We start from the raw sequence: 24847 nt of genomic DNA, 5'->3' as shown, positions 1-24847 counted from the left end.
AGCTACTGTTTGGGTAGTCAGTAACTTGTCTGTTGGTCTGTAAAATAGTGACATGGTATTAACGCACCCTTTTCTCCCATTGTCGTCACTTTGGTTGTTCTGTCGCTGGTACTTGCTCAGGAATATGCTTGTGTTGTGTGCCTGATGTTTGACCTGATCCTATAGTGATCTTGACTGCTGCTCCCCACTGAACATTCGTGATTGTAGGCTCAGGTGCAGCAGGCTGCAGGGGGATGGGGAGGAAGAAGTATGCAAGCTTTCCCCCTTTGTGCAGCTGCTGCCATGGCCACAGTCTTTTGCAGCTACTCTTAAGATGGTTGTTCCTGGCTCTGGTCTAGCAGGAGGAGAGCCTTGCTGCCTGCACACATCAGTCTCTAGCGGGTGAAAGGTTCAACTGCAGACACAAGCAGCTGTCTCTTCACAGCTGAGCTGAGTGTATGAGAATCTGTCTGAGAGAGGGGAACGTGTGACAGGGCTGTGAAATGCATCAATGTCACAAGAGAAACGTGGTTTTTTGGTAGCCCTGGTTCTTAGGAACTCCATTGTATTAAGCAAATGAGAGGGTAAATAAAATTGTATCTCTATTTGTGGTGCTATTCTTCTTCTGGAAATTAATTTTTTTAAATTAGTTGGTTTTGTATTTGTATTTACGCCTCTATTTAAATAGCAGATGTTGAAGGTACAAGAGGTAACTGTCCTTTCTTGGCAGCCTCCATTCTGTTACAATGCTTGAAGCTAAAATAATGTTTGCTATTGCTGCTACGTTGTTTGCTATTTTATATAGTATTTATTGTAAAATGACAACCCTGTGAGGATAATGTAAAAATACATTTTGTTCAATATAGTTCAACTTATTGTCTTTTAATACCTCTTGGAAATCTCTGCATTTATATTCTATGAAAAGGGGCTCAGTTCTCACTGACATTTATCTTAACTCTGCACTAATTTGCAATAAATAGAGTGGAAAGTTCATTAATTCCATTGTTTGTTTTTAATCTCTTTCATATGCTTTATTGTCTGTCTCAACCACTTGTAGCATTATTTATGCATATGTCTACCAGATCTGCATAATAATTTCAGAGAAGGGAGGATCTGCATGAGAATGCAGAACCGAGGACTCTGTCAAATGCACTTTTGTGCAAAATTATCACAGGAGTTTTTAGCCAAGCATGTGTAAAAGGTGGCTTTTGATATGGGGTATGTTTGCCTCTGGTGTATGAAAAGGTAAAAATGCTAATTGAAAAGGAAGGAAATGCCTTGTGGAAAGTTGCAAATTCTAGTTTTCCCAAATTCAAGTTTAGTGCTGTTAAATTCTAGTTTAGTGCTGTCATTTTCAACAACATAAAATCAAAACTGTTTCATACAATTCCAAAGGGGGAAAACCATAGAGAGCACTTCAGAACTACCTCTAAGACGTAGAGATGTTCAGTGTTTCTGGAATGAGGGTGCAACAGGATCCAGAGACAATGTCATTCCTATGACCCCCCGCCAGTTTTACAAAATTCCTGCCCTTGAGTTGTCCTGCTAACTCTTTAGACCAGATTTGTCCTGTTAGTGTTTTGTATCTTCTGAAAACTAGCAACAAACCCATTCAGACATGAGAGAAGTGATACAAGCCTGATATGAGGAATCATTGAGGCTCCCTGCTGTTCATGAGTCTGCAGCCTGATTTTAGAAGCGCAGCCTGTTGTGAGATGGTGTGCTGGAGGGATCAGGAGAAGTTGGGTGCCTGTTCTGAGGGCTACTCTAGGCTTTAGAGGTTGTGTGCCATCAAACTTCTCTACTGTGGAGATGTCTGATGTGAGAATTTGCTTGCCCATGGGCTGTTCCCTGGCTCTTCCTCTCTCCTTCATAATGTCTGATTTGTGTCCATTTATCCTTTGTCCTAGAGACTGTCCAGTTTGGCCAATATCCATGGCAGAGGGGCATTGCTGGCACTTGATGGAATATATCATGTTAGAGGATGTGCAGTTGTATGGTTGATGTGGTTAGGGCCTGTGATGGTGTTGCTAATAAAGATGTGTGGACAGAGCTGGCAACAGGGTTTGTTGCAAGTGTAGGTTCCTGGGTGAGTGTGTCTGAGGTGTGTTGTGTGGCTGCTGAAAAGGATTTGCTTCAGGTTGATAGTTGTCTGTAGGTGAGGATTGGCCTGTCTCCCAGGGCCTGAGAGAGTGAAGGATCCTTTTCCGGGATAGGTTGTAGATTGTCAATGATGTGCTGGAGGGATTTAAGCTGGAGGCTGTACGTGGTGATGAGTAGTGTTCTGTTACTTGTTTGGCCTGTCTTGAAGTAGGAGATTACTGGGTACTTGTCTGGCTCTGTTGATCTGTCTCCTCGTTTTCCCAGGTGGTATTTAAGTTTTAAGAATGCCCAATGCAGATCTTGTAGGTGTTTGTCTTTGTCAGTGGGATTGGAGCAAATCCGGTTGTATTTTAGGGCCTGACTGCGGACAGTCGATCATGTAATGTGTCCTGGATGGAAGCTAGAGGCGTGTAGGTAAGAATAGTGGTCAGTACGTTTCCAGTATAGAGTGGTGTTAATGTGACCATCATTTAATTGTACTGTAGTGTCAAGGAAGTGGATCTCCTATGTGGATTGGTCCATGCTAAGGTTGATGATGGGTTGGAAATTTTTGAAATCCCTGTGGAATTCTTCAAGGAACTCCTTCCTGTGGGTCCATATGATGATGTCATCAATGTAACATAAGTAGAGGAAGGATTCTAGGGCTGAGAGCTGAGAAAACGTTCAAGGTCATCCATACAATTGTTGGCATATTGTGGGGCCATACGGGTGCCCATAGCAGTGCTGCTGACTTGGAAATATTTGTGGGTGGGGATAGTCACATAGGTCAGCCACCAGGTATGCTATGGCATCATTTGGGATAGTTAGTTCTCAAGTATCAGAGTGGTAGCCGTGTTGGTCTGAATCTGCAAAAACAACGAGAAGTCTTGTGGATCTTCTCTGATGAAGTGAGTCTTTGCCCACGAAAGCTCATGCTCCAATAAACCTGTCTCTAAGGTGCCATAGGACTTCTCGTTGTTTGTTAGTTCTTAGTCTCCCTTGTTCTTACTGCAAAGCTGACCAAGATCAAGCTTAGGCTATTTAAGGAGTTTATTGAAGCTTATTGGTCTGAGAGCAAAAGAGGGAACCAAGTGATGGAGCCTGCTTATAATCACATCCAGTTTGTAATCACATCCTGTAAAGTGATGGAGGCATAACCAAAGACCCTCTTCACAGAGTTCACAAGGAGAGAGGAAGGAACCTGCAAATGCTCCTCATTCAAAAAGATGAAGCTTTTGTCTTGCTTGAGGCTTGAGAACTGAAGCGAGGCTGTCTGTAGGCAAATACACAGTGGAAGAGTCCTGGGAGTCTTCGTCAAACTGGAAGATGAACGTTATGGGAAGTGAGGCAGGTACAGTTTCTAGATCAATCCTCTAGAGCAGTGGGGGCAGTGGGAGCCCATTACTGTGCTAGTGTATGAGAACGGTTGTGTGTTTTTCTCCCTACGACTCTGGCACTTCCCCCCCAACTAGCCTGACTTGTGCTGGCTGCTGTGGTGCTGGGATGGAATGGTGGAAAAAAAGCAGCATTGTGCCTCAGAATGGGCAAAGCTGCCTAATGGGTGTTACATCAGAAGCAGAGTTGGAATGGGTAGAATCCTAGAAATCCACCATGTACGCTTTATATTTGTGGGTATCTGCATCTGTGGGTGGGGATGCAAATACCTATGGCTCATTTCTGCGTCTGTATCCGTATCTGCAAATACAAATTTTGTAACTAGAATCCTGCAGATTGGTGGGATAGCTGCTTTATATCTGCGGATAGCCACTGGTCATTATTGCAGATATAGATGTGGATGCGGATACTAATTTTAAGTCCGCACAGGGATCTAGGAATGGGGTTTCTCAGGATAGAGAACCAAGGGTAGAAAGTGGGCCCTTTGAAACTTTGCTGTTCAGTAGCAGACACTCTCTGTACCAGCTACAGGGCAAATTCACAGGGAAGGAGAAAATTAGAAAGTCTGAAAACACAGAGTTCTGAGGAACCTGGAGGCAAAGGATTTTGGAGAGATGTTTGTAATTCTTTATGTGCTGCCAGAGGTTGCTGTAAAGCAGGCTGCAAGGGAAAAAATACTGCAAGAGGAACCTCTTGTGCTACCTCTCAGCGGTTTTCCAAGCCTGATGAAGTAGCACTTCACCTGGAGGAAAGCAAGGTATTACTCCATAAGGAGGAGAACAAAGATTAAATTAAACGCTGTCGGGCATCTTACTTTACTTAAAGCTTTGCAGAAGTTTATGCAGGTTTTGGATAAAATTTGCTTGGAATTTTTTAATTCATTATCTTGTTTTCCTCCTCCATTTTACAGTCACATTTAAAAAGGCTATACAAGTCAAGCTGTTGTCACTGACTGACTGCACAGATTTGTTTTCATTGTTCAGTACTTTCTCTTTACTACATGGTTTGCCCTACATATTGGTTGGACGTCTTGCTCCTACTCCTCTTCCTCCCCCATTTTCTTAATGGAATAATGCTGTAGCATATTCAACTTTCTTCTTCTAGAACTTAAAATAGGATGGCCACAAATAGTTCTTCTACCACCAGGAAAACTTGTATTTCCAAGAAAATCAAAACTAACTGGAATACTGGGCATGGGGGAGAGGGGAGGAGAAGAATCCCTCATAAAAAGATGCCTTTTTTCCTAGTACCCTTACACTAATCTTTATTATTCAACTAAAGAGTAGCCAGGGGGGGAAGTTGCTTTGAAAGTATCTCTTGGAGACTGAAAACTAAACTATAGGTAGGACCTCCCTGGACCGGCACCCTTGGGACCTGAGCAGTCCCAAACCATGGAGTTTGCTGGATCAGGGCAGATCAAGGCTCCCCTCCCAGCTGTTAGCACTGCTCCTGGGTGCTAGTCCTGGCCACTGGGCTGTGCTCCCAGCTCCAGCCGGGGCTGCAATCCCCACCACACTGGCCCCAGCCTGGGCTGTGCTCTCAGATTCCAGCTGCACTGCCTCCAGACACTGCCACCAGTTCATGCTGCACTCCCAGGCGCCGGCCCCGCTGCCTCTGGATGCCGGCTGGGATTGCACTCCCCGCTGTGCAGGCCTGGGCTGTGCTCCTGACCCAGTGCTGTGCTCTCTGCAGAGCCCCAGTTGGGGCTGTGCCCTCACTGTGTTGGCCCCCCTGCAGCCATGCTGCTCTCCCCACTGACAGGCCAGCTCCTGACCCTGGCCAGCTGGGGCGCTCTGTTCCAGCAATATCTGTGGTCCTGCCAGACCAGAGAGTCCCGGATTGTAGAGGTTCAATTTGTATATGTAATTTATTTCTTCTGTTGCAGATTGTATGTTAACAAATGAATGGCTAATCTTTTTGTCCTTTGTACATGCTGTTGTAGAATTGTCAACTCTGTGGTATTAAATCATTACTGATTAACATGAGGAAATCTCCAGCCTTCTCACAAGTGCATATTCCTTTATTACTACCTATAACATCAGAATAAGTCTCATATGAACTGTTTTCCTTATAAATGAAAGCTGAGAGCTCCTTGCCTAAAATGACAACCTATATTTAAATTTCTTGGCATTAATTAAGAAAGGCGCTCTTCAGTCACCCATAGAAAATAATCTATTGAAAAACTATCATTTGTTAAGGAGAATGAGAGAGGGTGCATGTTTATCATGGTACCCTAGGCAATTAGCACTCAATCAATGTCATCTGCTTGATCTGTATGATAAGAGGGCATCTACCCACAGAATCTATTATAATTAAAAAATACGAGTTTCCAGCTCTTTGGCTGTCAAAAAAGCTTTCCCCATGCAAAGCAAGGCACTGGTGTATTGCGTATTGTAGTCAAACAGAATAAGCCAAAAGCACAAAGTGTGAACTTTCCTCATCTGTCTTCCTGCAATGCTAGCTTGAAATGTTATTAATTAGCATTTAAACGCAGGTACTGTGCAACTAGCAAAATGCCACACACTGAGTGTTTCTAATTTGAATTCTAAGAGTCAGGTCACCTGTTTATGATACAAGAGAGAGATGCTGACACTAGGGCTGTGGCCCCACTGGAGAGGTTTGTGAGGAAATCGTTGTTGACTTGCATAAGTCACCAAAACTGGAAACTTGCCAAACCTGTGTTTCTGCCACCTTTTGTCAGCATCTCATGGTCACATTGAGATGAGCATCCGCAGAAGGAGCAAAGCAATGTAGGCAAGCATCCCACAGCAACTGGTGTCCTCATCAGTCACTAAACACCATGGGAACATGCAAAGGAGTACTAGGCATTTAGGGATCAAGAAAAATGTCCTGTCAGCCACCTTGTTGCTTCCTAATCCTTCCCTGGGGTTTCCAGCTTACTTCTGTGCCAGTTGAATTGTCCTTGCTGCAAACTCCAGCCTCTGCTGTGAGAGATCCTGGATCCCAGACTTCTCTCCTGTGTTGTGTTCAGTGTGTTTAGGACATCACACCCTGCAGCAAAACTAATTATGCACTTAATTGCAGAGGACAATGTGAGTGACAGGGACAGCAACAAAGTGGCAATGCATGGGGCTGCCACTGAGCAGCTGTGCAGATAGAACATCGCTTTTGGGCTAGGAAACCAGCTCTGATTGGTGGGGTCACGCTGTCACGTGGGGGGAGGAGATGAGGGGAGGACCAGCAGCTACAAAACTTTCAGTTGCGTAAAGCAGCCTTCCTGGAGCTGTGTGCTGAGCTGGCCCCTGAGCTGCGGTGCAAGGATGCATGAATGAGAGCTGCTTTCTCGACCAAGAAGTGTGTTGCAATTGCCTTGTGGAAGCTGGTGACTCCTGATTGTTACCGTTCTGTTGCAGTCAGCGGAGTGGGGAAGTCTATTCGTCAGTGTTTAAATCGCTGGGAACTCTGTGCTCAGCAACAATTGTGAATTTCCTTCCCTAGTCTTAGGAAATGTTCCACAAGAGGTGCTTACCTGAATAAGTGGAAAGAGTTTTCCATCTGGGTGGCCTCAAACATGTTACCTACTCAAGCACAAAAGACACTCAATGCTAGGCTGCATTTTGCACCTTCAGAAGTCTGGTATAATCTTTAGTTTCACTAAAGTGCATCTGGCTGTTGTCTAAGCCTGTCACCTTTGGATCCAGTGGTAAGATGATTTCATTCACTCTATCATGCCCAGGTTTTTATAAGGCCAAGACAGAGTTTCTGCCTATCACAGATCCAGCATCAACTTGGGATTTGAAGTTAGTGTGAACACTCATATTCCATACCTTCGGAAAGGGAAGAAAAAGATGGGTGCGGTCAGTAGAAAGGTGGTTTCACCTGGACATTGTATCTTTATGCTCTACACCTGCCTTCCTGTTCTTGCAATAGAATCTGGACTCCAAGAGGTGATGGAAGCAACCGAGGCAGCAGAGGAATCCACTCCCCTGTTTGCAGCCTCCTGCTCTGATGTGGAGGAGCACTGTGGGGAGGGGTAGCAGGGTGTGTGAATGCTCCAATAGGAACTGCTTTGAGAGAGTTCCACAGCCTGCGCTGCACCCATGGTGGAGAATGTACTAGGTCCGTCTTTAAGAACACCAGTTCTGGGTAGGTAACCTCTGTGTACTGAAGATGTATCTGAGAAAAAAACTGGGAATATCCATAGCTGAAAAATTCCTATCAGTGTCATTGGTTTGAAATCTCAAGTTTAATTTTACTTGTTAGCCATTTCTGGATCATAAGCAGTAAAACTGCCTTCCAACTAAATGTTTTCCATTGTACTGATTTTTTCCCCCCAATAGGATTTGAAGACAGATAAATGATGTGCTAATGAATTATAATAGAAAAAAATAAAAGTACACCATGTCTCAAGAAACAGTTTGTCTTCTGTTTTCTTACATGGTATATTTTTGTATAACGCATAGAGTATTCTGCAGAACACGTTTGTATATTTATAGCTGTCAAAGCCTTTGATGAATTTTAATGCTAGAGCTGTGATCTTGGAAAGAAAAATGTCATCCTTTTTTACAAGTATTGTTGTGTATTATGTGCTAGTCAATCATAACATTTAAACAACCCAGAGGAAATTTTGCTCAGACTTATGGATGAAGGAATCCTGTGAATCTGGGAAAGCCTAGACTTGGAACACTATGAAACATATTGTGTATTGTAATAAAGTAGTGTCTGATTTGTCATTTATTTGCCCTAGGGTCCAATTGTCAGTCTTGCACTGAAAGTATTAAAATATCCAAACATGCTTTCTGGATGAATTGCTGCAATATGGACTGTGAAACCACGTAGTGTCCCTGATTTGTTGAGGTGAAGTGTAATTCTGTCTGTGGAGGAGAGTGTAAATAGTAGCACTTTGGAGAATCTGGCCTTGGTTTTCAGAAGTGTTCAGCATGCATAGAATCAATTGAAATGAATGGGTCTGTGAGTGCTCAGCATTCCAGAAAATCAGGCCCTTGTTGTAGCCAATCATCTCATGCCATTCAGTTTTATCCGTGATCCCCATATAGTCTGCCATATGAATACAGCTGAATCTGTCATCTGGATTTCCTGTCTGCCGTCGTTGGCGACCCTGTGGGTACTCCAGTGTTGGAGCACTCATGAGGGGAAGAATGGGGGGCTGGGTTAGGGATGTTGCTGAACTAGGAAAGAGCAGAGCCCTGGGGGAGCTGCACCCCGGTGCCCAGGGGAATGATGCCAGGGGGGAGTGGACGGGCTGGCATTGACCTCCACTGGTCCTGCAAATTCCCTGGTTTAGGTCTATCTACCAAGGATACAAGACCTGGGAGTTTCAGCCTGTACAATAGTATAATGAGCAGTGCCACTAACTCTGTTTCCTCTCTGAAACATTTTCCCATTTGTTGCATATCAAATAAAATGTTAATGCAGGTTGAATTTGTCTAGTCCAGCACCCTCAGGACCTGACTGGTGCCAAACCAGATGAGGTCAGTATTGTCTAGCAGCATTACCTAGTTCCCCTGCCTTTCCCCAGCACTGCTCTGTCCAAGGTACCCCTGCTAGCAGGAAACTAAGCCCCTCTCCCTCTAGAGCTGGCAGATATTGAGCTCCTGCTGCTCAGGATTCACCTTTCTCAGAACGCTTCTGCTGCTTCCTGGGCTCTTAGAAGACGTTTAGGGATAAATTATACTAAATAACAGCCCAGAACACTGAGAGCCGGATTCTACTGGCTGTAAACACACTTCATGGGACTGTGGGAAATTTGACCACACCCATAAGTGGGCATCTGGCTAGCTAAAATCATGCTGGACCATGGATATTGCGGGGCCACAGAGTGCCGGACTATAGAGGTTCAACCTGTAATTTGGCTGTGTAAAATGTTCTCAGCTCTGCCCAGAAAATGAGACAGGATTCCTGATAACACGTTTATTCAGACTAGTTCATGTACCAGTCTTCAAATAGGTGACCTATCCCTTGATTATGAATTTAACAAATCCACAAAATGTAAGTTCACTGTAAACTCTCCTTGGCAGTTTGTGAAGATTGTAGTTGTGCAACATCTTCAATGAAAATACAGTTGTCTAATTCTCTGAGACAGCTTGTTTAAAGATCTAGGTTAAGAAGGGCATGACATGCTCTTTTTAGGACTTACAAGGCCCAGTGGGAATGTTAATTAAATTCTGGCAAAAAGCCTCTTGAAAGTTGTCATGTGGTGAGAGAGCTTGGATCTTTTGTCAAAGAGCTGCAGAACACAAAAAAGGCCACCATAATACTTACTGCCACAGTAGTTAGTGTCACCATAGTTTCTTTGCTAAACCTAAGTTTCCAGTGGGTTCCTATAGCTATTCTTTCCAATTGGTTTTGACTCTTAATTTAACATGTACGATGTCACACACAAGCTGATTGATTTTTTTTCCTTGCAGCAAAATGTAAATAACCTATTCTCCTGAGATCCTTGTATGCCTAAGTGACACAATTGGAAAGAAATTTTGTTCTGACATGTAGGGGTGCTTCTGGCTGCCTTCATTTGTGGTTACAGTCAGAAAAAGTGCCCGAAATGAACAGCCCATGTTCCACGTTGTTTTTCCCCGAGGGGCTTCCATCAAATTTGCTCATTTTAAGTTTTATCTCAGTCACTTACATGAAAACCAGTATCCTTTTTTTTCAGCTTTTTACTTAGCTGCCAACAGTGAAGACTTTGGGTACGTCTAGACTACATGCCTCTGTCGCCAGAGGCATGTAGATTAGGCTACCAGACATAGGAAAATGAAGCGGCGATTTAAATAATCGCCGCTTCATTTAAATTTACATGGCTGCCGCGCTGAGCCGACAAACAGCTGATCCCAGGAGGCATACCTGGGTGGTCAACAAATACCTTTGATGTCGACACCCGCGTGTCCAGACTATCGCTCTGAGCCATGTAAATTTAAATGAAGCGGCAATTATTTAAATCGCCGCTTCATTTTCCTATGTCTGGTAGCCTAATCTACATGCCTCTGGCGACACAGGCATGTAGTCTAGATGTACCTCCAGTTACTAAGTTGGTAATTTTGTTAGAGACAGAGTAGATTTGCATGTATTTTTCCACAGCTAACTCAGTTAAATCTATGGTGTTAATAGTAAAATCACTTTGCCAAAGTAGTTGGGTAGAACCGACATACTCTGCAGTTATTATGGTAATTTTTTCTGAACATCCCCAGAATTTCTCAGTCTGAAATATTTTAGCTTAGACACTTCAATCAGAACATGTTTTAATATAGTTTTATTTTAATATTAGTGTTCAAGTCTTTTTAAAAAATTGTTTACTGATGCGGACAATTGGATAGTGAAGGAATTTTTTTTTTCAGCTGATAGAAGCAGTTTTGATTTACAAAGACCGCTTCTTGTGAGGCAGTTACTGTGTTCAGCGTATACAGTTTATTAAACTAAAAAAAGTACAGAAATGTTTGTATTTTGATTTTACAACATTAGCATGACTAAGTTAGATACTTGACTGGTTAACTGGTAAGCCTCTCCCATAAGCCGAGCCACTGCAGAGTCGACTCTGCGGGAGACTGACAGGAGCATGTACAGAATGAGGCGTACAGGACACCACTGGGGGCTATCCTTAGTGTTCGATTTGGGGGTCTACACTAGACCCACTAAATTAAACGCTAGAAGATGGACCTCTGGAGGGTCAATCTTCTCCGTAGTGTAGACAAGCCTGAAGGGGGTGTGTGCAGTTTTGAATCACATCCTAAAATGCATGAGAATCTAATGGATGTGTGTGAAGTGAGAGAGAGTCCTTGTCTGTATTCTATAGACATGGGTGTTGTGTTGATATGGGAGTAACTCATAGTTCTTAGAGTGGTGTCCCTGTGGGTGCTGCACTCAGATCTTGGTGCGTCCCTGCGCTGGTGATCAGAGAGTTTTGAGTGGCAGTGCCCCTCGTGGGGGCAGTGCAGCTGGGGTGCTGCTGGGTTGGTCCCGTAGTGCCACCCGTCACCTGAGCGGCGCTGCAGAACCAACCTGGCAGCACTCCAGCTGCTCTGCCCCCAGCTTCCTCAAGTCAGCTGCTGGTCAGTTTCAGCAGCGGCGGACTTGGGGAAGGTTGGGGCAGAGCAGCTCCAATTGTCCGGCTGGCTGGAGCACTTCCAGGTTCCAGTTGGTGCTGGACTATCAGGAGTGCCGGACCACTGGATGCTGGACAATTGGAGTTTTACTGTATTACTCTACAAGAAGTTCAGGATAAACAATATAAATTACTTACGATATTGCAGCCCTCAGTATCCTCCAAAATAGCTTTACCTATCAATGAAGCTATTCTCATACCTTCAGACGCTTTGTGGCAAAATCCAGCTTCTCTCCCTTGGTGTTCACACCTCCTCATCAGCTTCTAGAAGGGAGCCTCATCCTCCCTGACTGAATTGACCTTGTTATCTCTAACCTTACTCTTGATTGGAACCTTTTTCTTATGCCTGTATATTTATACCTGCCTCTGGAATTTCCACTACATGCATCTGACGAAGTGGGTCTTTGCCCACGAAAGCTTGTGCTCCAATAAATCTCTTAGTCTTTAAGGTGCCATGGGACTCCTTGTTGTTTTTGCAGATTCAGACTAACATGGCTACCCCTCTGATACTTAGTTATTTATGTTTCCTAGTGTAGGCTTATGGATCCAAACTGGGGGGCTGGGAGGAGGGGTGCTAAGGTAGGATTTAAGAGGTAGCATCTTGTACTACTGTCTCCCCTGCTTTGGATGTCTATAGGACGTGTCTGGGTTGCATGGGGGGAAGGACACTGTCTATCTTGATGCTTCATCAGCAGTACCTTCACACCAGGAGCTTACAAGGAGCATCAGAATTGGCGCTAACTCTTAGTACCTCAGGAATCAGTAGCAACCTATTTGTACGGTTAGACAGGCTTGCTGACAGGTATTTTGAAATAAATTAGCAAAACAAATGCAACTGCCATGATTATACTGTGTTGTTTTAGCAAAATATGCAGAATTTTATGTTTTGTGAAGAACTTTCATAACTTTTGGTGCAGAATCCCCCCATGTTTATGGTACTCGGCATATTTCAGTAGACTTAATATTGTGGTCAGATGCTCAGTTTGGTAGTGGTGTGTCTGTTGCTCGTTAATTAGGACTTTATGTCCCTCCTTGCTCAGATAGATGACAGTACTGCTTCTTAAAATGTCCCAGGAATGGGAGTGCGCAGAGGCCACTCAAGGATGAAATGAAGGTTACTCATTTTGTAACTAAAGCTCTCCGGGTGGGTCTCTGGTCATGTTTCCACTTACCTTTCCCTCCTCCTAGTTGCTGTCTCCGATCTAATCAGTTTTGCTGAATGTCCACAACAAACAAAATTAAACGTGGATTCTATAACATCACTTCAGGGCATTAACAGGCTTTGGTGCATATTTTGAGTGCTTAACGGGTTAACTATCAGCAGAGCTAGATTATTACTGTAATCTACTCGCCCGTAGTGAGTAGATTGGGCTCGCCGCTGTTTGGGATCACGCTGATCAGCATGCATGTCGGAGGCATCAGAATGGGGGCCTTGGGTTAAAACAGGTGGTGTGTTGGTAGTAGCTCAATGGGAAGGGTTGGTGGGGCATGGTTTGAGTAGTGGTGGCTTCCCCACTATTAGGAAGCCCTTGATGTGTCTTGGGCATCTAAAAGATGAACTTTTTAATTCTAAAGTTTCATAAAACTAAATTAGTCAAAAGTGGGATGATAACTGGTCCAATAGAACACAACTTTTTTCCCATTAAAATAGGTATTTTGAGGTTCTGGGAAGGATGGGGGGGAAGTTGATTTTTATAGGCCAAGATTAGTCATTCTTACAGCATGTCAGTATGTTGAATTTTTTTCCTTTTCTACCATAGCGTTTGGTATAAAGTAGCTTGGATATATGGCTGTTGTTGTTTGCTCTTCCTCTTTTTGTTTATTGTAATCCCAGGTGGTCATGCTAGCTCTTTGACTTTGTATCTTTCCTTTAGGGATGTTCTTGAGCCTTTTATAATAAATAGGGTTTTCCATAACACATTTCTCTTGTCTTACAAACATTTCAGTGTTGTCTTCTAAATGCCTAACGGATGTCTAGTCAAGATATTTTTTTGTCAATAGAAAATATTAGAACTATTGAATTTTCAATTTATTAGAAGAATGACATTTTTAAACCATTATGAAACACATCGATTACTATAGAGTTATGAGTCATATGACACCACTCCTAATGTTTCTAGAGGGGGGGAAAAGAAAAATGTCTCCTTAATAACGATGGAAGGACAAACACAAATTTCCAGTTTTAACTCATGTTTTATAGGATCCACCGTGAGAACCTTCACTCCGTTTTATTTCCTGGTGGAGCCAGTGGACGCTTTATCGGTTCGAGGGGCTGCTGTCATACTGAACTGTTCAGCTTACTGTGAGCCTTCTCCCAAAATTGAATGGAAGAAAGATGGGACTTTCCTAAATTTGGTGTCAGATGACCGGCGCCAGCTGCTACCGGATGGCTCGTTATTAATAAATAGTGTGGTGCATTCCAAACACAATAAACCTGATGAAGGATATTATCAATGCGTGGCAACTGTGGAAAGCCTTGGAACCATTGTAAGCAGAACAGCAAAGCTTACAGTAGCAGGTGAGTCCCTGACAATAATTTACTGCATGTTAATGTTGATGTGCACTCTGTTCTTTGGAAGAAAAGACCAATTAGGGGCTCAAAGTGCTCCCACCTCAGTTTTTTAGTCTCTAAGGGGACTGCTAGCAAAACTAGGAAAGATAAGACTTGATTGATATTCCTGATATTTCAAAGGTAATTAGCAGACACACCAGTGTCTGAAAGTGAACAGACCACGGTTTCAGATGCAAAGAAAACACAAAAAGCACAATCCCAACTTATTTTCCTTTTGGAGGTCGCTTTTAAGGTCATGCCTAATCATCTTCAAAATGTCCCTGTTTGGGAATAGAGAACAATAAGTGAGGGAGAGGTTGATGTAAAAAGAGATAAGGGACTGGATGGGGAGGAGTTTGGGGAGGGCTCTAAATGTGTCATGTTCAGTTTATAGCTGAGGCCTCAGGAATGATTCTATTATTTTTACGGACAATGTAGGTTTATGCAAACTATGTATGCTACATGAAAGAGGCTTATAATTACTTCACAACAGCAAATCAGACTTCAAAAACAAACGAAAAAGAAGCCCAAGCAATTTACGGAGAAAAAATTGGCCATGCAGCAATTTTCCTTCATTTCTCTTGCCAGCTTTTCTGACAATTTTGTCTTTGCCTAATAAGTGGCATAGGGTAATGAATTCATTCTGATTGGTGCGTTGCATCTCCCAGAGCTCCTGCTTGTTGCCATTTATATTTAGAGATTGTCTCCTTTACATTATTGTGTGGTATTGTGAAAGATGAGTAACACTGGAAATAACTGATTTATCTCCATCTTATAGCAGTGGTTTCCAGTGCATCCCGTAAGAGGGAAGTGTATTCCTAAATTTTCTTTGGAAATGGCATTAAAAGCAATCCAGCAATTTTATTGGAGTTCTACACCAGTTCATGCACACTGTGGCATGTCTGTTCTCATTTTCAGACCTGTGGTTATGAATCCCTAAAGTTAGTAGGGTTAGAAAGAAAGCAAATTCAAAATATGTTTCGAAATGTCCTGTTCTCCCCATCGTATCATTCTGAACTATTAAGGGTTGAATTTTCAAAAGAAAAGGGTTAGTGACAATATTACCTTTAATAAACATAGAAGTGCTGCACAGACAGTTTTACGAAAATAATTACGGTTAGGTAGAGTGGTCTTATATTGGCATATAGCAGCTTATGTTGCTATTGGTGCTGGGATGTATTTCATCGGGTTAAAAAATGGTGAGGTGTAACTTAAATTTTTTATTGAAATGAGGTTTGAATAACTCTTGCAAATGGCAAAACTGTAAGAGCTCGTCTAGACTATGCTGAAGTTCCAAAAGAGGACATGCAAATTCGCATATCTTCTTTTGCTTTCGAAAGTGAAAGTAGCCGAGACGCGGTTTTTCCGGCAATCCCCCCCTTTTCAAGAAGCTGCGTAAATCATTTTTTGAGGAAGAGCAGCTTTTCGAAAAGGGAGGGGGCTTGCCGGAAAAAACTGCATCCCAACTACTTTCACTTTCAAAAGCTCCGTTTTTGAAAGTAAGATCGGAAGAATTTGCATATCCTTTCGAAATTTCAGCGTCGTCTAGACATAGCCTAAGTGAGTAATGCAGGCCATTGCAAATGGTTAGCAATAAAACACTTACGTTGCACTACAATTGTGTGCCTTGTATATGGCAAATTCTATAGAAATTATGCCTGAGTTTTTAACTTTATTTTAATGGCATTTTTCAGAACCCTCTTCATGTAAAGCCAGGCTGACTCCGTGCTCTCTGTATGTGTATGTATAGGCTTTGAAAAGTCAGTAAATTGCAATAGATACATTTTATAAATATTATTAGTCTAAAATAGTTTCCGTACATCATAACATGACACAATGTTAGATCATCTATGTTGTGTAAAAATATCAGTGAAGTAAGATGTTGCTGCTGATTCATGTTTTGCGTGCATTAATATATGCAGTGTTGAATAAGGTCTGTTCAGAAGAGTGTTGTAAAATATCATTTAACTCTCATTTCATGAGTGTTAGATTGCTTTAATCGTGACTGAATGTGTTGTTTTAGGGAAATAGACATTTGGTTGCTTGCTTCGTTTTATCTTTTTGTCACAGTGCAATAAACTTCTTCTTGTAGCACTGAACAATTGATGATATGCCATGAAAGGTTTGACTATGCTTTTAAAGAACCTTTTCCAGATATATGAATACTTTTGGAGCTTAGTCTTTCATTCACTTCCAAGTAAACTTCAAATACTTCTGTTTATTCTCTCTAGGTAAAATTTAGGTAAACAATCTGGCTATGCTGGTCACAAGCAGAGACAAAACAAACAAGATGAGATTCGTTGTTAAGGTTGCGTAACTTAAAAATGCAAAAGCTATGTTTTCTGCTGTAACATGTACTCAGCCATGCTGCCCAGTCTGTATTTTTGTGGTATCTTTCATGTAGTTCTCTCAGTAGTACATCATTGAACATAGAAAATAGGAAACTAAAATATACATGTAGAAAATAGCTAAGTTATTGTTGTACACACTTTAACTTGTGCTTTTCCTGATGCTCTAATTTTATCTGTGCAACCCTCATTTTTCTAGAATATAGTTTTTTGCATTTCATTTCTCAGGCTTTTGTAAAGGAGAGAAAAAAATGGGCCCATTTTGTGGCAACACTGGTATATTTCTTGAACAGTAAGCATGGATTTCTTAAACCGAAACACAAAAAAGTGTGGGTTTGAAAGTGTGCATATTTAAGAAGTCCTGATTCAATATATTGAAGAATCTCACTGACTTTTCCCAAATCACCCAGGAGCAGTTTAGCACCCCAATTGCTAATCTTGAAAGTTGGGGCTGGAAGTTTACACAGGCGAAACCAGAGCCATTTATAGAACAGTTCTCTTGATGTGCATTCTCAAGACTAAGAAAGTTTCATTGCTGCTAATGCACAGTACGCCATTTTCATACATTGATAACCTTGTTAAATTAGAAAAAATAATTGGTAGTAAAAGTTTGTGCTCCTTAATGGGTCTATTGGTATGCTAAATTTCAAATGGCCACATTTTACGTTTTCTGATGAAAATGGTAAGTTTTTCCGCTTGAAAGTGTATTTACCGTTTTCCAATCGCGCATAAATAAAAAAAAAGCTTAATTTTGCTTAGACCAAAAGAATTAAAAGCTTGCCCTAGAGAGAGTCTTTCCAAGGACCAGAGTTTTCAAACACCTCCAGGTATGTATGGATTTGAGAATGAGCTAAAAGCCAAATGTGGGGGTAATGGCCCTAGCCTGAGATTTGGTTCCCCCCACCCTGCCCCAAACTGGGTTACAGAGGGTCAGGCTTTTTTTTGAGGGGGGGGGGGAAGACTGATAACCATCCCAAAAGCTTCTTTAATGCCCGTTGAATAAAAATGAAGTAAAGCCCCATGCCTAAACCTGTGGTCCCCAAACTGTGGGGCATGCCCCATGAGGGGTACAGAGGGATATCCAGCCAAATTCTGCCCCCAGTTTCACTCTGGCCCAAGTTCCAACTGCCAGGTCAGTAACCAGCCTCCACCGCCAGGGCATGGGACACAGTTGCCAGGTTCTTCTTCAAGGAATGTTCTTCTGAGTGCTCCACATCAGGTATCTTGGTGCCCCATGCTTGTAAGTGGAGATTAACATAAGAACAACCATACTGGGTCAGACTAAAAGTCCATGTAGACTAATATCCTGTCTTCCGAGTGTGGCCGATGCCTGGTGCCACAGAGGGAATGAACAGAGCAGGCGATCAAGTGATCCCTTCTGTGACAAGGCTCAGATGTAAACTTGACGGGTCCTGCACTTTCAGGCAGAGTTGTTTGCCTCAGAGGCTCACAGCAGCCCTCAACTTTAGGCACCATGCCTAGGGCATTAGTTTGCTGTTTGAGCTCCTCTCATCATTGGCCAGCATAAGGTATAGAGGAAAAAATAAACTCCACAGCCTTTTTCCCAAGTGGAAATGGGGAAGTGACTGTTGGGGGGAACCTGGGTCCACCCTCTACTCCAGGTTCCAGCCTATGGCCCTGCCTAAGTGAGGCCCCAAAACCTGTTATGAGAGTGCTCCAAGACTCCTCGGCTACTTCCCCCACACCTTCCCCAGGGCCTTCTTTCTCTATGCTTCACCCTCCTAATCTCTACTTGCTGTTTGTTTTCCTCCTACTCCCAGCAGCTCTTTTTTCTGTCCTCTCAGCTACTGGTGCCTTCCACCAACTACAGGCAAGCTCCTTTTAGAGCCAGTCTCATCTGGTTTCCGTAATTGGCTCCAGGCATCTAATCAGACCGGGCTAACCTGACTCTGGAAGCCTGGTCAGTTAGCCTCAGGTGTTCAGCTCCCCCTGATTGCCTTTGCTGGTTCTAGACCAGCCCCTCTCAGTTACCCTGGGAACAGAGATCTTCTTAGTCTGAGGCTAATATACCTCCCTTTCACTACATTTTTGTATGCTTCTGACCTGACCTGGTCACAATTCCCAGCTTCTGACAAACAGAAACTAGGGATGCCATTCCTGCCCATCTTGGCTCCATGAATTTATCTAGCTCTTCTTTGAACCCTGTTATAGCGTTGGCCTTCACAACATCCTCTGGCAAGGAGTTCCACAGGTTGACTGCATTATGTAGAGATTTTTAAACAGGGATTGGTGGAAAGCTGACAGTTCCAGAGAAGCATATGGTTTGGATAGAGACATCCCTTATGAGAGGTTCTGTTTTCTCTGTATTGTAGTAAAGAGGAGAGGATAAAAGTTGGTTAACTTACTAATTGGTTTCTTTGGAAAAGAGGGGAAATTATAAGAATAAATGTGACAAAACTGAAGATTAAAGTATAGGAGCTGAAGAGAAACATTCAAAAAAAAGGAGTCCCATTCAGTTATATCACATGAAGGCAGACCGCTAAATAGTGACATGTTATAAGTGCTTGTATACCAATGCTAGAAGTTTAAATACTAAAATGGGTGAACTGGTGTCTGTGCATGCTGAGGGATGACTGGCTCCAGCTCTGCTCCTTACCCAGGGGCCTGGCAATTCTGTTGCCCCCGAGTATAACCATAGGAATATACTATTGACCAAACGATGGTAATTATGAAATGCTCAGGGAGATCAAAGAGGTTATAAAAATAAAAAGCTCAGTAATTATGGTAGATTTCAACTATCTCATATTGACTGGGCATTTTTCACCTCAGGACAGGATTCAGAAAGAAAATGTATTGATCTCATTAAAGCCTGTCTCTTGGAGCAGCTAGCCCTGGAGCAATTGCTGATTTAGTTCTAAATGGAGCACAGGATCTGGTCCAAGAGGTGAATATAGTGGAACTCTTTGGTAGTATTGATCATAATTCAATTCAATTTAACATCCCTTTGGGATTGTGAGGGGGAAATACCAAAGAAGCCCACCACAGTAGCATTTAGCTTCAAAGAGGGGAATGATGCAAAAATGAGGAAGCTAGGTAAGAGGAAGTTAAAGGGAATACTCAGAAGTGTGAAATGTGCAAATTGCATGGAAAATTTAAAACCACAATAATAAAGGCTCAAATTAATTGTATACTCCTCTTTCTCTTCTTCCCAAAAAGTGATACAACCAAAACCATGCCACACATTTTCTGCTTGGAACTTGATTTGTCTTACTCCGTAGACTGGGACTAATCCCAGTTTCTAGTGAGTTTCTTTGCTTCTATCCAGACTGTATTAAATCACTGGTCAAATCATGCTTCTGTACCTTAGGACTGAGTTGCAAAATGTCTTGTTTTAGTGAAATGAGCAAAAGCATCAGGTATTGTATTTGTGAAACCAATTTTTGAAGAATAACATACATTTTTTTAAAGATTGATAGGCTGTTCCAGTAAACAGGTGTTTGTGGGTTTTGAAGTGAAATCAAATGGAAAATTTGCTGTGAATAATTCTTACACTTCTGACTATTAATGAAAACATACACTGGGTGAGTGAGCTCAGATGTTAGAAAGCTGAAGGTTGAATTTCATAAATCTGGCATGTCTGCTAGTTTGCAATGTATCAGGTCACTCACTCCAGATGTTGGCATTCCTGGTTTTCAGAAATCAGAAAGGGTTCACTGTCTGGGTAATATCAGTTTGCAGGAAGTGACAGGCAGAGACGAGGGTCCAGCTCTGCAATATGACCTTTTCCCTTTCCTCCCCCACCCCACCATGGAATACTGGTGCATGAGTGTGGTGATGTCAGGAAACCTGAAACTCATGATCTCAAGAGAATTAAAAAAACTACATTAGCTCTTCTCCCCCTCTAGGTTCAAGGCACAGGAAGCTTTAATCAGAAATAAAATACTTTTGTTTTTCATATTGACTTGCAAATACGTGGCAGAAAAAAGGGTTCCTGGCCTTTATGTCTGAGTATCAGAGCTAGCCAGTTAATTTTATATAAAGAATGTTTCAGCTAGATTTCAATAAGCCTTTTACATTGTTCTACCCTTGTGGTAAAATTTCAGTCTTCTATTCTTTTTCTTTATTCAGTAGTTTTGTATAATACCGCCAAGAACTTTTTGCTCATTCTGATTTTCTTGAATAGAGAACTATTCAATTTTACTTTTAAATTGTGAAATGACAGTCTGAGGATATAACTGTATTAACGGCACTATGGGGCATAGAGAGGGGATCTCCAGTTGGCATAGGTAACTTACCTCCCCAATAATTCTTCTATCAACCTAGCACTGTGTAACATCTCTCAGGATTTGGGATATTTCACACCCCTAAGAGGCACAGTGTGCCTGTATGTGTTTGCAGCATAGACCAGCCTTTAGGCTTTTAGACACAATGATGAAGTGTACTTACTTTGGTCGTTTAACACACTAAATTAAGTGGCACATGTTGCAAAATAAATAAATAAAAATCACTGATTCCACTTTCATAAAGTGTCTAGTTTTTATTCATGCCTTAACCAAATATGATCATAGGTAAAATTACATCCTGGTCTTGATATATTACTTTTTAGTACTGGAAAATTGGGAAGGTTGAATAGTTTTAGGAATGCAGATTATACAATTTGCCAGTTATCAGTAGAAACTGAGGTAATTTAGACCAGGGCTACTCAACTTTGGAAGCCCTGGGGGCCACAATGATACTCACAGCATATGCTGAGGGCTGCAACTTAAGTGTGGTTGCATATACATGCAGATGTATATGCAAATAGCTTTTCACACTGATGGGCATGATACAAAGCACTTCCTACAATGCCCCAGTGCTCCTAGCACCTCCTCCCTGGGAGCTAGAAGCACCAACACCCTTTACCCGTCTATTCCAGCCAGCCCGTCTGCTTGTGTCTTTCAGTGCTCACCCCACCTGGGAGATGCCGCCTCATTGTGGAGTATGTTGCCACTGGAGGCCATGTTTAAAGGATCCCACCTGTGGGCTGTGTGTTGAGCCCCGCGTAAACCCAAACCGCACTGTGGGCCACTAACAGGCCACGGGCTGCATGTGGCCCGTGGGCTGCATGTTGAGTAGCAGCCCACAGTTTGGTTTGGGTTTATGCAGGGCTCAATTTGTGGCCCCGGAGTTCTGGGAGCCATTATTTTTAAGATGTATTGTCACCATAACCCCATCACTTTATTTCCTCCCTCATTGTTACACTGCTCTCTTTTACGGGCCTATCTGCAGCTTCTCGTGGCACGTCTTTTAGGAAAGGACATCTTTGTCTTGGCCCTTTTGGTCAAGCCAGATAGCTGGAATGTTAAACGCTCATCTGTGCTCTGCTCTGCTCCTCTTTTCTGAGTTGGTGCGGTACCCTTCTCTGTGGAGGGGTTTGTGGGAAATTGCCCAAGTAACAGTCCATGAAATAAAACATGCTTAGAAATTACATTTATTAAAAATGGACTTTTGCATGACACACAATCTGAAAATTTAGCAAAGCTCTATGGATAGGCTCGTTTATAACATGGTTAAAATAGAAACAAAAGAAATCACATTCCTTGAAATGAATGGCTCTTCTTTAACCATCTCTGGGTAGAGTCCTCTGAACCCCTCCTTTCTGGGTCTGAGATTTGTGTGTCTTATTGTTCCAGGACCTGCTTTTCCCCCCAAGATTTCCAGACCATTTTTCATGTGAATTTCTAAAACTCATCATCCCTAGCACCTCTTACATACAGCATATTATATGCCTTGGTCAGTAGCTCCACAATGTGTTTGTATCAGTTCCCCAAGCCCCAGCCTCTGTATCTATTGTGGGAAAGGTCATTTCAAATGGTCTATTTACTGACCCTGCATGTAGATTCCAATCTGCCAGATGAGAGCACCTCTGTCCACATTTTAAGTTGTTTAAATGCTTTCATTTAAATATTAATTTAATTTTAATATTCTGACTCACTCCATTTTGAGGATCACTTGTTGGATGATGCCACCATAGTCTCATATATGCATATTCTTGCCTATGACTGAGTGAGGGTCGTGGGCACTGCTGTTCAAAGCCTGTTGGTGTCAGTTAAAGAATGCACAGGAATGGAGAGGAGGACATTTCCCCCAGATATCTGTTAGTTACTTCCACAGGCGAATCTATGATACTCCCATGCCAGTTTTCTACTTTACCAGTAATTAATCTTGTTTCAATAATAGTTCAGCTTCAGCTCTAGAAAATGTGCATGTGTGTGTTTTTGTTTGTTTAATGCTATGGAATAGTCCAATCTGAGAAGCCTTATAAGACGAAACACCTCTCATCATAGCATTTGGTTCTGTTTCCTATGAGAGTGACTGCTGCAGGAGAAAACTCTGATGCAGATTGTCTAGTGCAGTGGTTCCCAACCTTTTTGATACTGGGAACAGTAAACACATTCACAAGCTTTTGGAGGACTGGTAACATTTATTTGCATATTCATTAAGAAAATGATGAATATGCAAATAAATTGTCAGTGGCCCTACCTGTCTGGTGGGTTGTCGCCCCCCCAACCCCCCCGCCCCCCCCGTTCCCAATCCCAGCCACTTTAACAGCCGGCGCCAGCTCCCCCGGCTGTGTCTGGTGCCAGGCATTTTGCGTTGATGTGCACAGCTCCTGGCCGCCTCCCTGGGCCCTAGCACCTGCCGGATCTAGCCCCGCCGCCTGGGAGCATGCCCAGCAGAGACGCCGCAGTGGTGGGCCCTCTCCCAAGAGGGCTGTGCTGCCGTGTTCGGAGGTGCGTGGTGCTGCTACCCCGTCACATAAATTAATAGCATCGTGCACAATAATTTTTCTAAGGACCGGTATTGGGCCGCAGACCACACTTTGGGAAACGCTGGTCTAGTGTATGGTAGCAGATACCTAATTTACCTGTAAATTACAGTCTCCCTTTCTGAGCAGAATATTTTGTTTGAGGTAATTTTAATTGGGCTATCAAGCAATTTAAAAAAAATCACAATGACATGATATATTCCCTTATTGTTCAATAAAGTGATTAAATTTATTTAAATATTTTTGCATTTTTTCCACAATTTCAAATATATTTATTTCAATGACAACACAGAATACAAAGTGTACAGTGCTCACTTGGCATTTATTTTTGACTTGAAGATTTACCTGGAGTTGTTTGGGTCCTTACCTCAGTTTTTGCTTTTTGGAAAATAGCATGAAAATGTACATGCTTCATTTAAAAAAAATTAAATCCATTGATCTGGGGTGGAGCTAGGGATGAGGAGTTCAGTTGGCAGGCTTCCCCAAGGAGAGATGACTATCCTATCCCTTTTACTGCAGCATCTTGGGGCCAGGTAAGAAACGCTTCTTCCTGGCCACTCCAGCAGACACAGCCAGTGGAGGGATGCATAGCCCATTGCTGGAGCAGGTCCAAGTTCATCTACCCCTTGTATTCCCCAGCCAGAGTGAAGAATAAAATTTTGAATGTGGTTCTGCAACCCTTTAATGAAATATAAAAACTCAAAACCCTTAGTCAATTGTAAAAATACAGTCGTCATGCCATACGTTGGTTGGGACACATTGTTGATCCAAATCTAAAGGATCCTATGGACAACAGCATTGCAAAGTATTTAATAAAAATTTCAAATATATTTTAGTTCTTGCTGTCAGCATCTTTAGATGGAACTCTGATAGAAAGTAATTGTCTGAAAAAAATTGCTATCCAAAAATCTTTTTTGTCAATCCCTTCAGCAGAGAGAGAGTTGATTTTTATTTTATTTTCCAGTTGGAAAATTTGGAATGAAAATCTTCATTAATATAATGAAACAAGTTTTTCTTTTGTTATTGACTTAGTTTTGAGGCGCTTGATTATTTCTTCACCAGAACAGAATATAATGACCATATTTGCTTCAGACTTCAATTTCAAAATATAGGACTTTAAAAAAGATATTTAAATATAAAGTAGGATATATTCTGAGAGGTAACATTCTGATTCTTAGTTATGGCTCTAAGGTGGAAGGGAAGATTTGAAAAGTTTTCTTGCTGTGAAAATTTTTTTTTAAATGAAATTTTCTGTTTTGAGTTGGGGATAATTTGTTAAGATTAACATTTCAATATCCCCTCGAAAGTTAGCTGTTAGATAGTATGATTATGGGCTGATGACAGAAAGATAAAGTGATTGCTAGTTTGAAATGACTCCCTGTGCTGTGAGGTTAATTGCACCTTAGGAGCAAAGACAGTAGTTCTGGTATTTGTTTCATGTGTCCTGTCAATTTTGAATTACATGGTCTATGTTTAAGAAAAGCTGTCTTTCCCCCCCCTCCCCCTAAAACTCATTGGCATTGAAATAATAGTTTCTGCATTTTTAGCCATTTTGAACCAGTCCGAGTTGACTTAATAGTTCTAATTTAATTTTAAATTACATTTAGAATAATAGAATACTAGGACTGGAAGGGACCTCGAGAGGT

At 42.1% G+C, this 24847-nt stretch overlaps 1 protein-coding gene across 6 annotated transcripts in view; it reads left to right on the top strand.

Annotated features, from left to right (window-relative positions):
* Nucleotides 1-24847, top strand: part of NEO1 (neogenin 1) — a 304535-nt gene that overhangs the window by 89953 nt on the left and 189735 nt on the right. For all 6 annotated transcript variants that reach the window (XM_075897565.2, XM_075897563.2, XM_075897560.2 and 3 more), the window contains exon 2: nucleotides 13734-14051. In XM_075897565.2, the coding sequence (XP_075753680.1) occupies nucleotides 13734-14051 (318 nt within the window). The remainder of the gene's footprint in view (nucleotides 1-13733; nucleotides 14052-24847) is intronic.

Source organism: Pelodiscus sinensis, chromosome 14, assembly GCF_052426305.1.
Source record: "Pelodiscus sinensis isolate ZL-2025 chromosome 14, ASM5242630v1, whole genome shotgun sequence".
NCBI classification, from domain to species: Eukaryota; Metazoa; Chordata; order Testudines; family Trionychidae; genus Pelodiscus; species Pelodiscus sinensis.
The sequence above is the reverse complement of the archived record's forward strand: the minus strand, read 5'-3'. Positions and strand labels throughout refer to the sequence as shown.